Below are 13458 nucleotides of genomic sequence, written 5' to 3'. Positions count from 1 at the left end.
TGTCATATCATAACCACATTGACCATCATGGACATTAGCTCAACTCCATGTAAAAGTGGGAGTTTACAAAACTACATTAGTTAATGCTTGTTATAAGGACTGTATACACTTATTTGTTCAATGTTCAGTTAATTAAGTTTAAATTTAATTGAAATAGCTGCAATACAACCAAGCAGCTCACCCTTACAAGATCAGAGTCGTCCCTCTTGTCAGTTTTCTTTCCTGGTAAAGGTGAAGCCATTGTGAAATCTTCATTTTCACTGTGGTCCATCTCAGTACTGTCAAGCCTATCAACGCAGACATTTATCATCACTTAATATCAGGAATGCAGTAACACAATTTTAATGTGATTGCTTGGATCTAAACTGTCAAATTGGCAGCAGCTTTGTCTACATAATAAATCTAAAAAACAAATAAGAGCAAACTGAGCATACCTTTAGTTATTTTTCAGATCACCTATCACTGGCAATATCATAACGGGTGACTTATATAACACTTTTTTTTATGGTTTTTCCTCAGCATTTTTGCAATTACTGAAGAAATCTGTTTTAATAAGAGTCAATCACCCAGGCCATCCTCTGTCTTTGATTCAGCAGTGAAGACATAATGCTCAGTTTATGACATCCCAATCAGGCTGATGTCAAATAAATTCAATACTTCTGTGACACAACGCAGAAAAGATTAAGCATCCTGCAGGATAAATGACCCAAATTCAACCTTTAGGGACATATTGGTAGATAATGTTTGTGTTTTTACATACATATTGTTAGAGGTTAACAATGTAACCAAACGGTTCCTGCCTGTGCTATATTCTGTTAATTCAGAAATCAACTTTTTTCCCCCTAAGTTTTCCTCATGTTAAATTCCTCTAAAACCATGCATTAAAAATTCAAATTCTGGAATAAGAATTTAGCTTAATAGCTGCATAATACATTAATCAACAAGACTAGAATTCAGAAGATGATTGAGCCCTAAGCCAGAAAAGGTTTGGCAAAGTCATTCAACTTCAGTTATTGGAGCTGACACATGGCAGTACATCACATCATAGCATAAATTGTCACTCCCAGCCAAAACGAAGATGTTGATGGCAAACTGGGGGGCACTGAAACACAGTGATGAGAATTTTTAAAAATAGTAATTTCAAGACTTAAAATTCTTAATCCTACACCATCTAAATGATGGAATAGATAATTCATTTAGCTTCACAGATGATAAACATAATAAACTTGTTAAACAATTCAATAGTAAAATAGGACAGTTCATATATCATGTAATTGTGCAAAGTGAAAGAGTGAGACACCTAGAGACAGTATTTTTTCCAATTAGTGAAGGCTGTGTTTGGATACTTGTTACCTGACAGTAACTTTAAAGCTGTTTTACATAGATTCTCAAGTAAATCGGTTAAGATTGTTCCCCAGCTAAGGTGGCAATTATTTTATTATTTACATATCAGATATTGGGGCAGATTGGCTAAATCATAGGACAGGATTCTGTACCTCTTTCAAAGTTCAAGCAAAAAACATGTATACAGTCCTTTTTGCAAAAGTACAAGTGATATAGTGTGTATATAAATACACCCCCACACCAGTGCATGTTTTTTTTTTTTTTTTTTTTAAATTTTTTGTGTACACTATGGCCTAGTTGATAGAGCACCAGAATGGGAGCAGGAGACTTGGGTTCTATTCCCAGCTTTGCCACTGGCCTGCTGGGTGACCTTAGGCAAGTCACTTCACTGCTATGTGCCTCTATTTCCCAATGATACTTACCTTCTTTGTAAAGCACTTTTGGATTTACTAAAGTAAAGCACTATATAAGAGCTAAGTATTATTATAGTATATGGAGGACCATTTTGTTTCATCTACCTTGGGGCTGGAATGAGGCAGGCATTTTAACACAGCAAACATTGCACAATTGTTTAGGGACAAGAAGTGAAGACTATCTTATCTAATAGAGCAAAGGGATAATTTAGGTATGTAGAATATAGTTCCTTATTCTAAGATATGGTCTGAAGACTGTCGTAGTTATTCCTACTCTTAGAAAAATGTGCAAATGAGATCTTTAATGGACAGGAGTGATCAAGAGCTCAGTTTTATATTTCATCTCAAAGACTATATACATATACTGTGTTGCAATGTCCTGCCATCATACTGGTAGATTGTGATCAGTACTGATCACAAAGAGGAGTGATACCTATTGAGTCATTAGCATCCTTTTGTGCAGTATTTTGTTTTTTCCTTGGAGGTCTCCATTCAAGTATTGACCAAGCTTGGCCCTGTTCAACTTGTAAGATCTGATAAGATTACAGTCCAGGCTATACATTTTGTAGCATTGCAACAATGAGAAGACTGCTCAACAATCTGAATCTAGCTATATTATTAGCCTAACAGACTGAGTTTACTCACTGGAGCAGGGAAGAAACTGGCCTCCAGTCTGTCTTCAGTGAACAACTATTTCCATATACTACTTGCATTCCTTCTTAATTATTGTTCAACATGGTGCTTCCAGCAGGTGCTCCAATATATGCAATCAATCGCCTTCATCAACCGCTCACAAATTCTTTAGTTATAAACCACTGGTCACATTAAAACTAATATTACAAATTAAAAGGTAATACATTGTCAGGTGTCCAGAGGCAACGTAATTCACCACCACAGGACAGTCTACCAAAAATCTTAGATCATGAGAGAGCTCACACGTCCTTAAACTCTCAGACTCAATGGGAGATGATGATGTAGCTAGAATTACTGTTTACTACACAAGCTTGATGGGAACCCCAGATCTATAACTGAATGTGGGTTGCTTTTTATTTTACATTGTACATGATGATTTGAATTTAGCTTGCTTTCATGTAATGTGTTTGGACTGCTTTTTAAAAAAAACTTATCTATTTTTATTGTGGTAGTGAGCCAAATTCTGGTTTCAGTTATACTAGTGTGCTGGTTATTCTGGATGTACACCAACACAAGAGAATAGAATTCAGTCTAGCACTTTTAACCAATATTATAGAAACCCTTGCAGCTTTCATAAAAATACTTGAGCATCAAAGCTGCACTGCTGTATACCCACCTCCCTTTGATCCTTCCTGGAGAGCTTGGATTTGAACTGCTGCTGGCATTGCTTACAGTTTCCATTCGTGAAGATTTGGATTGGGACTGCTTGCCTGCTGCCGAAAGAGGCTTATTAACTGCTCCAAGAACATTGGCTGCTTTGGGCTGAAACAAAAAATATTTTTTTTATTTTAATCTACATATTTAGTATGTTACAAAACTAGTCTCAAACATGTACTAAGCTTAAAATGTTTGCATGCAACCTGCACACATTCTACAATCACCAGTGTCTTTTTTTTTTATTAGAACACAGTTTACTTAAAAAGCAAAAAGAAAAAGAAAAAAAAGTTACAACTGAAGCCAAATGGAAGGTAGCAGAGACTACGATTTCCATGAGGAAAAAATAGGTTCAGAAGCAAAACATTTGGGATGAAGTCCTGACCCCATTAAAATCAGTGAGATTTTTGCTACGGACTTCAGTGAGATTAAGATTTCAGCCGGGGAGCCAAAATTTCCAAACATGATTGGATCTTAGGTTAGCACTTCAATAAAGAGTGATTTGATTTTCAGTGGGGCAGAGTACCTTCAGCTCCCACTGACTTAAACTTGTATTAAAGAGGTTAAGTCACTCTCAGTATTAAGTCACATACCTAGATGCCTAACTAGAGAGACAAATTTGAAAACCTGCTAGAGATAATACATATAAAAGAACATAACTATTCTTACTCTCTTATGGATGACAGTATAATCCATTATTTACTTTTTCATTACAAGACTGTTTAATATTAAACCACTCCCTGACTCTAGCTCACTACACTGAATGATGAAGCTGTGTAACATGCAAGCTTTACCAAAGACAGTTAGTTATCAGTGATCCTGTAGACAGAATGTGTGTCTTATGGAGGTGCTCGTTGTGCCTCCAAAGTTAAGGTTGAACTGAGTTTTACACTTACAGAAGGGATTCACTCTGTTGTGTATGAAGACCATAAAATATCCTTCCCACAATTGCGTTATTCTCTGTATATAGTATTAATTTTTCTCAGAATGTACAAGTAAATCTGTTACTTTATTTAACATCAATCAACAAATAGGTCCTTTAAGAAATTTAGCACCACTTCAGACCCCCTTTTGTCCTGAATGATCTTAGCAATGAGAAAAACTCTTCAAACTTCTCATACAGTTAAAACTTATTTAAATCTTGTGTATAGGCTACTTTTGAAGACATGTGGTTATAATTAAGCTAAATTAACACCAATTGTTGTATCTAAGATTTGATTATAGGCAGGGCCATGTCAACAGGTCAGATCATTCTTAATTTAGCTCAGACATTAGAGATAACACAATTAAACATTACCATTCATCTGCACCCAATTTGCATGCAACAGTTCTATCTATTGTAATGAGAGAGACGGGACTCCTGTCAGAAGTTTTTACTGGTTGGTTACTTGGCCCCAATTGTCGTTTCTATGACCACTTGTTAGTTTGGTGTCTTGACTCCACTGTGCAAGATGCAGCACTGCCTGGGGAACTCAGGCAGAAACACAAAGGCAGCCCTTAGAGCAAGGGAGCCTTACAGGGGCTGGACTGGGCTCCAATCCAAAACTGGACTATAGATTCCTACATTATAGAATCATAGAAATGTAAGGCTGGTAGGGACCTTGAGAGGTCATCTAGTTCAACCCCCTGCACTGACGCAGGACCAAATATACCTAGACCATTCCTCAGGGGTGAAAGTAAGCCTCCCCCAGCCAGACCTTCTGCGCTGCCCGGCCCGCGCCGCCAGGGGCTCTGGCTATGATTTAAATCGCTGGGCCCCAGAGCAGCTGCCCCTTTTCCCCTCCCCCCCATCAGCTGCCTAGGGTCTCTACCAGGGACTGCGTGCGGCCCCGTACTGGCGGCCACTTCTTACCGGTATGCTGTACTGGCCCATTTTCAGCTCTGCCATTCCTGACCATTGTATAAGGCCAGAAGGGACGACTGTGATCACCTACTCTGACCTCCTGCATAACACAGGACATAAAATGTCCCTGAATTAATTCCTGTTTGGACTAGGGCATATCTTTTAGAAAAAAAAATCCCATCTTGATTTAAAAATTCCAATGATGGAGACTCCACTACAACCCTTTGTAAATTATTCCAATGGCTAATTATCACTTAAAAATTTGCACCTTTTTCCAATGGGAATTTGACTAGCTTCAATGTTCTGTCACTGGATCTTGTTATACCTTGCCTGCTAGACTGAAAAGCCCATTATCAAATTTTTGTTTCCCATGTAGATATTTCTAGATTGTGATCAAATTATCCTTAAACCTTCTCTTTGTTAAACTACACTGAGATTCCAAAATCCATCACTATAAAACATGTTTTCTAATCCTTTAGTCATTCTCTGAACCCTCACCAATTTATCAACATCCTTCTGGTGGAGACCAGAAATGGATACAGTATTCCAGTTGCACCAGTACCAAATACAGAAGTAATATAACCTCCTTACTCCAACTTGAGATTCCCCTGTATAATTTTCTTAACTTTGTTGCCATTATTTCTAGTTCATATTTCATACAGTTTTAGTCTACTATAAATTTTTTTAGAAATATAACATTGTTTAAAAAAAAATCCCCAAACATTTTACAAGTTTGCTAAACTTTGTATTATCAGGAGACAACCACCTTACTGTTACGTGTTCTCCCCCCACCAGCTTCTGTCCCTGTTTTGTGGGATGTGTTTTTCTTTTTTCTTTTCTTTTTTTTTTTTTTAAAGAATTTAAGCCCTTTGGGGCAGGGGCCATGCCTCCTTTTGTGCCTGTGCAATGGTTAGCCTATTGGGAGAGATTAGTTGAAAAAAAACAGAGAGGTAATAATAAAAAAAACACACCTTTCCAGGAGTGAAAAAAGATTTCATTTCCGGAGGGAGATAATTTTTGGTGTTACTGAAATTCTGCAAGCAAGGGAATAAAGAAGGAAAGAAAGGTCAATCAATAAACAAGTTATAAAAATAGGTTTATGAAGTGGAACAGGCAATTTTTAAAAAAACTAAATTTTTTCAAACCATTTATGTTTTTTAAATGCTAAATCTGAACATTTAAGATACCACACGTGCATTGACTTGAGACATTATTGGGATCATAAGTAAAAAGAGACTATGTAAATTACAAGAGCTCTATTGTAATAAAACAGATGAAAACAACCAGTCTATTTAAATCTTTAGTGCAATTTAATTTGAAAAAAAAAAATCCAACCAAAAACCTAAATTATACCTTGTCAGGCTGCGTGAAATATCGAGCTGGAAGTACTGGGTCTTTAGGGGATTCCAAACTGTATGTTGTACTCTTTGACATAATGATATTCATTGCTACATCACAAACTGTGTAGAGTTTCTGTTACAAAATAAAAATGAGTTATTTTTTTTTTAAACAGACTTGGCATCACCCTTAATTTTGACAGTAACAAGTATAAGTTCATTTGAAATTTTTAGCCACTTTAGAGGCATACTGGAAATGATTCAAAGTCCAAAGGGTTTCTTTGCTACCTGAGTGATCAAACTATCTGGTCAAACGGAGCTGGTTCTTGTGGGGTCTCTACATTAGAAAACTGTACATTTCAAGATTAAAACAGTACAGTTAAATGTGATTTCTGAAAATATTCAGTCTGTCTACACTAATTAGTCTGGCTTGTGTAAACCATCCACTTAACAGCACTCTGTTTATGCACCCATGCACTGTAGTAACCTGGGTGGATTTTTCATGGGAACAGCAAGAGGTACTTCCTTGACACTAGGGTGTGTCTCAGCCAAATTCCAAGTTTCCATTTCAAAGCACAAAGCCCTAGAGCTCTTCAAAGAAATGACTGAGGGAAAAAATGCTTAACCTTGTTCTCAGAAAGGGATGAACTATTTCCACTGGAACTTTATATCAAGCCCATATCAGACATGGGAAATTTATAAGCAACTAAAACAGTGGTTTTTAGCTGGAACTGTTAGGCAACCTTAACTGTAAGAATCCTGGTGTTCACACCTCAACTGCTAGCAGAGGACCTCACCCTCCCTGACTGAACTAACCTCGTTATCTCCAGCTGATTCTTGCCTGCATATTTATACCTGCCTCTGGAAATTTCCATTACATGCGTCTGATGAAGTGGGCATTCACCCACGAAAGCTTATGCTCCAATACATCTGTTAGTCTTAAAGGTGCCACAGGACTCTGTTGCTTTCAGCCTATAATATGTCTACAATATATTCGATGCTACTGTAATGCTAATAATAAACACAATAATCTGGGAGATGTATGTAGTATATAATACATATATTCCCACAAACAAAGGCCATCTGATCATTGTAATAGTTGCGAAGTACAACCTCCATCCCCAACAAAATTCCATACAAGTAAAGAAGTGTCCTGTTAAGTGAATTATCTTTAACATACATTATCCACACATCACATTAACTACTCTGTGATACGCTCCACCTCTCCAAATTCCCACAGAAACAATACATACCAAATTCCTGCATCTCACACTCTAACACAAAACCTTAATAGCAACCTCACACTTTTCCCATGTACATAACACATCACACACCTAACTAGTGCATGTCTACGCTACATAAACAGGAATACTAAAGTTTTTGCATTGTAGAAGGGGTGTCAAACTCATACTATGGGGAGGACTAAATTCCATTTTCAATTATGGTCCATAGGGTGCATGGGAGACATATTTAGGACTGTATACCCATTCCTCAATCCACAGATCTCCCACTGTGTCAATGGGAAATATTTACAAAAACAAGGGTAGATGTTGGCTTTACGTAGTACCTAATAAATGTGAAGTACAAAGTTTATTTGTTCAGTGACACACACTGACTACATGGAGTTCATTCCTACATCCTTCCTCAATCCATCCATTAAAATGATTAGAATTGTATAGTTAATACTAAAATTTAAAATGTCATTATTAGGCAAGAGAGTTAATACCCCAAATGAGATTATGGGGGTGACTGGGAGTCTGCAACTCTCAATCACTGTTTCAGGCTATCTACAGTAAAAGAAAGACACAATCAGTTTATACTCAGTTCATCTGGAAGGTGAGGTGTTGTGTCGGGTGTTTTTGTGCAACCGTGAGAGTTAAAACTTATTTAGGGAGAAAAAAATTAAGCTTACATTCTTCAGAATCTGAATATATCACGTGATTTACATAAACACATGAAGCGATCCAAATAACTGACATGTTTGTGTTATTAATGCAAGTTAGAGAAATTTGGTTTGTGCATATTTTTAAAATAAATGTTCAAGAAACTGTTTACTGGTACTACACTGCAATTTTTGAACATTGTTGCAAAATAGAAAAGCCTCACATTATAGAACTTAACCCTAACTTGCCAGAACTTAAACTTATATACCAGTAAAGATATTTTATGCATATTTAAAGAAAATGGTTTATTGAAACTAATTTTAAAAAGAAAGATAAAAGGCTCCTGACAATTCCAACTAGCTTCTGAAGAATATAGGCATCTACTGAAGCCAAGTAAAGTAACAGGACACCTAACCTAAAGTAAGTCCATAGTTTTGATTCTTGTGTACAGAAAACCTATTGCCTTCTATATATAATTCTATTGAGAAATATACATATTTTAAAATAGGCGTCTAAAAATGCCTCAGTTTCATGATATTGGAATAAATAAGCAACTTTCACTAAAGGTAAAACATACTTCATTCATTTTTGGATCATCTGGTCCTTGAGCATCTTTTGTCTGCTTAATGTTTTCCACCATTTTTCTGATAAACGCATGACTATTATTTTCATTTTTAGACATCAGTATTTCCAGTATGAACCACAGGCACCTAAGGGGAAAAATAGTTTTCCTTATTAAGTACAGTAAGAAAAACTGTCAAAGAAACCTTGAAAAGATCTAGTTTAAGAATACAGTTTACTTTAACTTGAATTCATCCACTGATCAGTTTGGCTTTTGGGAATGAATTCATCTTCAAATTTTCTAAAGATACTGGGAAGGAATAACCAAACATAAGAACAGAAAAATGCATTACTGACATTGAACGGTCCCCAAATGCCTATCACCATTGAGTTAAACAGCCAATATGATCTAGGAATATTTAGTATTTTTTATACCAATTTAAGAAAATAATTACTCTTCATAATTATGTACTGGACAATTTATCATGGTATCTGTAACGTAAAAAGCTATCATGGAATTATCTCAGAAAGTGACAAGTTAGATCTTAGGCCATGTCTACACTTACAAGCTTACAGCAGCACAGCTGTACCGATACAGCTGTGCCACTGTGAAATCGCTTGTGTAGCAGTGTTATGCCAACAAGAGGCCATAGCTATGTCAGCAGGAGAACCTCTCCTGCCGACATAGGACTGTTCACTCAAGCACGTATGCCACAAAATTCATGTGACTCATGGGGATTGTTTTTTCCACATCCATAAGTGATAAAAAATTTGCTGGCATACGTGTTAGCATAGACGTGGCCTTAGAAATCCTCGGAAAAAAGAATATCAAAGGAAATAGTCTTACTCTTTAATGTCCTTAAGTTGTTCAATATCCTGGACTTTCACATAATCTGGGTCATGTGCCAGAAGGTGGATAGTATATGGAACAACATATTCTGGTAGAAGTGACAATAGTTTTTCTGAAAGTACAGAATAGAATAAAAAAAAGGAAAACAGTTGTGTTAGAAATCTGTATATTAGTTCAGGATTTTTTTTTTTTTGCGCCTTTACATAAAATTCAAAGAGCACTATATAAAGTCAGTCAGCATTAATATATAGGCTAGTGGTGGTTTGGTGGACATAAAGAACAGTTATTTATCCTACAGTAACTGTGGTTCTTTGAGATATTGTAGTCTGTACGGATCCTACAATAAGTGCACTTGCACCTCATGCTCACAAGAACTGATTTTTTGACTGTCTATTGAGGCCTCACATGTGCCTTGTGCCTCGCTTGTTCTCCTGTATGAGGACATAAAGGGCAGGACAGGCGTGACCCTCCTTCTCTCAAAGTTCAACTGAGGACTCTGAAAAGCAGGGACAGAAGGGCAAACTGTATATCTACAATAACTACATCTCGAGGAACCAGTTACTGTAAGGTAATTAACTGTTCTTTCTTCTTCAAGTATGTCTTGGTGTGGATTCCAGCATAAGTGACTGGCATGCAGTAACCTCCCTGGATGGTGGGAATGAGGAGTTTCAGCTGTATCAATCAAATGGTGATTGCATACTGCTCTCCTAAACAGGGGTCTGACCTGTCTGCCATGTCAAGGGCATAATATTGAACAAAAGTAAGCAGGTTGCTTCATGTACTGCTACCGTGCAAATCTCAGAAAGTACCATGTTTCTGAAGCAGGTTAATAATGCCACCTGTGCCCTGGTGGAATGTGCTTTGATGTTCAGTGGGAGAGGCTTGGCAGCCCAATTGATAGCAGGTGGAAATATACTCCGTGACCCACTGAGAGTCTCTGAGTTAGCTTGGCCTGATATGGCTACAAAGAGGCAGAGAGAGAACCTGAAAGGCTTGGTCCTGTTAAGGTAATAAAGCAAGGCTCTGGAGACATCTGAACTATGCAGCTTCTTCTCTCCCGGTGTCGAGTGTGGATCGGGAAGGAGACTGGTAAGGTGATGGATTGGTTCAGATAGAATTCCGAGACTATTTTCGGGATGAACTTGGGATGTGGTCTCATCACCACTTTGTTCCTGTGGCAGGGTGTTTAAGGTGCCAGCTGCAATGGCTTGGAGTTCGCTGACTCTCCATGCCTAGGTAATGGCCATGACAAAGACATCCTGATAGTTCAGAGGGCATGTTGAACATTTCAACAGCAGCTCAAAGGCAGGCTCTATAAGCTTTAAAAGGATGATTCTAAGGTCCCACATGAGAATTGGGTCTCTGACTGGAGCACAAGTATGAAGAAGGCTCTAGGAATTTCGATACCAGAGGATATGAACTGGAGTATGACATGCTGATATTGTGGCAAGGTGAACCTTAAGGGAGTTAAATGCTAGCCCAGTTTGTTTCAGAAGTATTATGTAATCCAAGATTCAAGTAAGTCTTTGTGGTGCAAGGTCTCCTCCTCCGCACAAGAATTTCCTGAACTTGTAGGGCACAATCTTTTACAACAGTGCTGTCAGTCAGTCAACATCCAAGCCATCAAGTACAATGACTGCAGGTGCAGCATCTGTCTGAGGTTCTGGGATATTATGTCTAGGTAAGCCAGGTGGCATATGGGAGGCTGCTTGGAAATCTAGAACAGGTCCAACAAACAAAACCACTTGGGCTATCATATCAGTATGGGGCTATCATGATGATCAAGGTCTTGTCATCTGATTTTAAATATTATTCATGGGCTCGGGTGAAATCAGGGGAACTGGCAGTAAAGCATACAGGAGGCCCTGAGACCACAAAAAAGATGAAGGAATCTAGCAGGAAGCCAGGGCTCTCACCTTCTTTGGGGCAGAAATTTGGACACTTGATGTTGTCCACTGTGGCAAACAAGTCTGTGGTGGGAGTTTCTCACTGACAGAATATTGGGTCTAGGATAGAATTCCCACAGTGACCACTCATGACTGGTTACCACATTTCTATTCAGGAAATCTACTGTAGACCCCTGACAGGTGTAGAGTTAGTGGGATCATGTCCCAGAACTTGAAGCCTTCCTGGCAAAAAGGAGATGACTGAGCATCTCCTTGTTAGTTATATAGTGCCTTACCAATGTGGTGTTCATCAAGATGTGAACCATGAGTTGCACAGAATGGGCAAGATGCTATATAGGCTAATCTGATTACCCTCAGCTCCAAGACATCCATATGTAGTTTCAAATCATCTTGAGACCACGTGCCTTGCATCTGAAGGTGGTTCAAGTAACCATCTCAGTCGGCTCTGCAGCATCCATGAGAGGAGTTACTGTTGGGGAGAGGGACAGAAGGTGTCACCCTTTCCTCAAAGCAAGCTCTCACAGGACTTGAGGTAAGATTATGATCATCCTGTTCATGTGATGTGTGAAAGGACCTCAGCCACAGTTATAAGTGTTGAAGGTAAAATCTGGCATGTACTTGTATGCTGATTTAGGGCTTTAAGAGTCTCAGACACACACAAACAGTCATAGTCTTGCCTGTAGGTCATATACTGGTGGACTGAAGAGATTGGAACTTGTCATTTGGCAGTTAGGCTTTTTCAGATCTAGAGCTGATCAAAATTCCTATAAAATCTTATCAGTGATGGTGTGAGATTATTTCTCACAGTTCACAAGGAGTCCCAGTTGAGATAAAAGTGAAAGGACACAATCTGAGGCTATTTAAATCACCTGCTGTGTCCTGTCCCTGATCAGTCAGTTGTCCGGATACAGGCATACATGGATCTTCCATTTCCTTAAATGTGCTACCACGACCACCAGTGAAAACTCTCAGTGCAGTGGAGAGTCTGAAGGGCAGAACCTTGTATTGTAATGATTGGGCCCCACCATGAATCTTAGGTACTTCCTGTGAGCTGAGTGGAGGCTATGTAAACGTACATATAAAGAACAGCCATTCAGTAGAACCTCAGAGTTATAAACACCAGAGTTATGAACTGGCCAGTCAACCACAGACCTCATTTGGAACTGGAAGTACACAATCCGGCAGCAGCAGAGATTAAAAAAAAAAAAAGGAAATACACTACCATACTGTGTTAAATGTAAACTATATAAAATTAAAGGAAAGCAGCATTTTTCTTCTGCATAGTAAAGTTTCAAAGCTGTATACAGTTAAAGTTCAGTTGTAAACTTTTGAAAGAACCATAATGTTTTATTCAGATTTACAAATATTTCAGAGTTACGAACAACCTCCATTCCTGAGGTGTTCATAACTCTGAGGTTCTACTGTACTGGGTCAGACCAAAGATCCATCTAGCTCAGTATTCTATCTTTCAACAGTGGTCAAAGCCAGTGCTTCAGAGGGAATGAACAGAACAGGTAATCATCAAGTGATCCATGCCCCGTCATCCATTCCCAGCTTCTGGCAACCAGAGGCTGAGGACACCATCTCTGCCCACCCTGGCTAATAGCCATTGATGGACCTATTCTCTACGAATTTATCTAGTTCTTTTTTGAACCCTGTTGTAGTCTTGGCCTTCACATCTTCTGGCAAAGAGTTCCACAGGTTGACTCTGCACTATGTGAAGGAATACTTCCTTTTGTTTGTTTTAAAGCTGCTGCCTATTAATTTCATGTGGTGACCCCTAGATCTTGTGTTATGAGGAGTACACAACACTTCCTTATTTACTTTCTCCACATCAGTCATGATTTTATAGATCTCTATCATATCCCCCTTAGTCATGTCTTTTCCAAGCTGAAAAGTCTCTGTCTTATTAATCTCTCCTCATATAGAAGCTATTCCATACCCCTAATCATTTTTGTTTTTTTCTGTATCTT

General features: G+C 38.2%; 1 protein-coding gene across 2 annotated transcripts in view; it reads right to left on the bottom strand.

Moving 5' to 3' along the window:
• The window catches only part of LOC112103154 (sister chromatid cohesion protein PDS5 homolog B), a 222883-nt gene that overhangs the window by 33858 nt on the left and 175567 nt on the right, over nt 1-13458 (bottom strand). The window contains exons 25-30 of one of the 2 annotated variants that reach the window (XM_026653450.1): nt 9576-9690; nt 8745-8877; nt 6301-6420; nt 5919-5981; nt 3067-3212; nt 182-287 (exon numbers count right to left, since the gene is read on the bottom strand). In XM_026653450.1, the coding sequence (XP_026509235.1) occupies nt 182-287; nt 3067-3212; nt 5919-5981; nt 6301-6420; nt 8745-8877; nt 9576-9690 (683 nt within the window). The remainder of the gene's footprint in view (nt 1-181; nt 288-3066; nt 3213-5918; nt 5982-6300; nt 6421-8744; nt 8878-9575; nt 9691-13458) is intronic. The other variant, XM_026653451.1, reaches the window with a different exon arrangement.

Source organism: Terrapene carolina, unplaced genomic scaffold (assembly GCF_002925995.2).
Source record: "Terrapene carolina triunguis isolate 2854851 unplaced genomic scaffold, T_m_triunguis-2.0 Scaffold139, whole genome shotgun sequence".
Taxonomy (NCBI): domain Eukaryota; kingdom Metazoa; phylum Chordata; order Testudines; family Emydidae; genus Terrapene; species Terrapene triunguis.
Note: the sequence above shows the minus strand (reverse complement) of the source record. Positions and strands in the feature narration are given on the sequence as shown.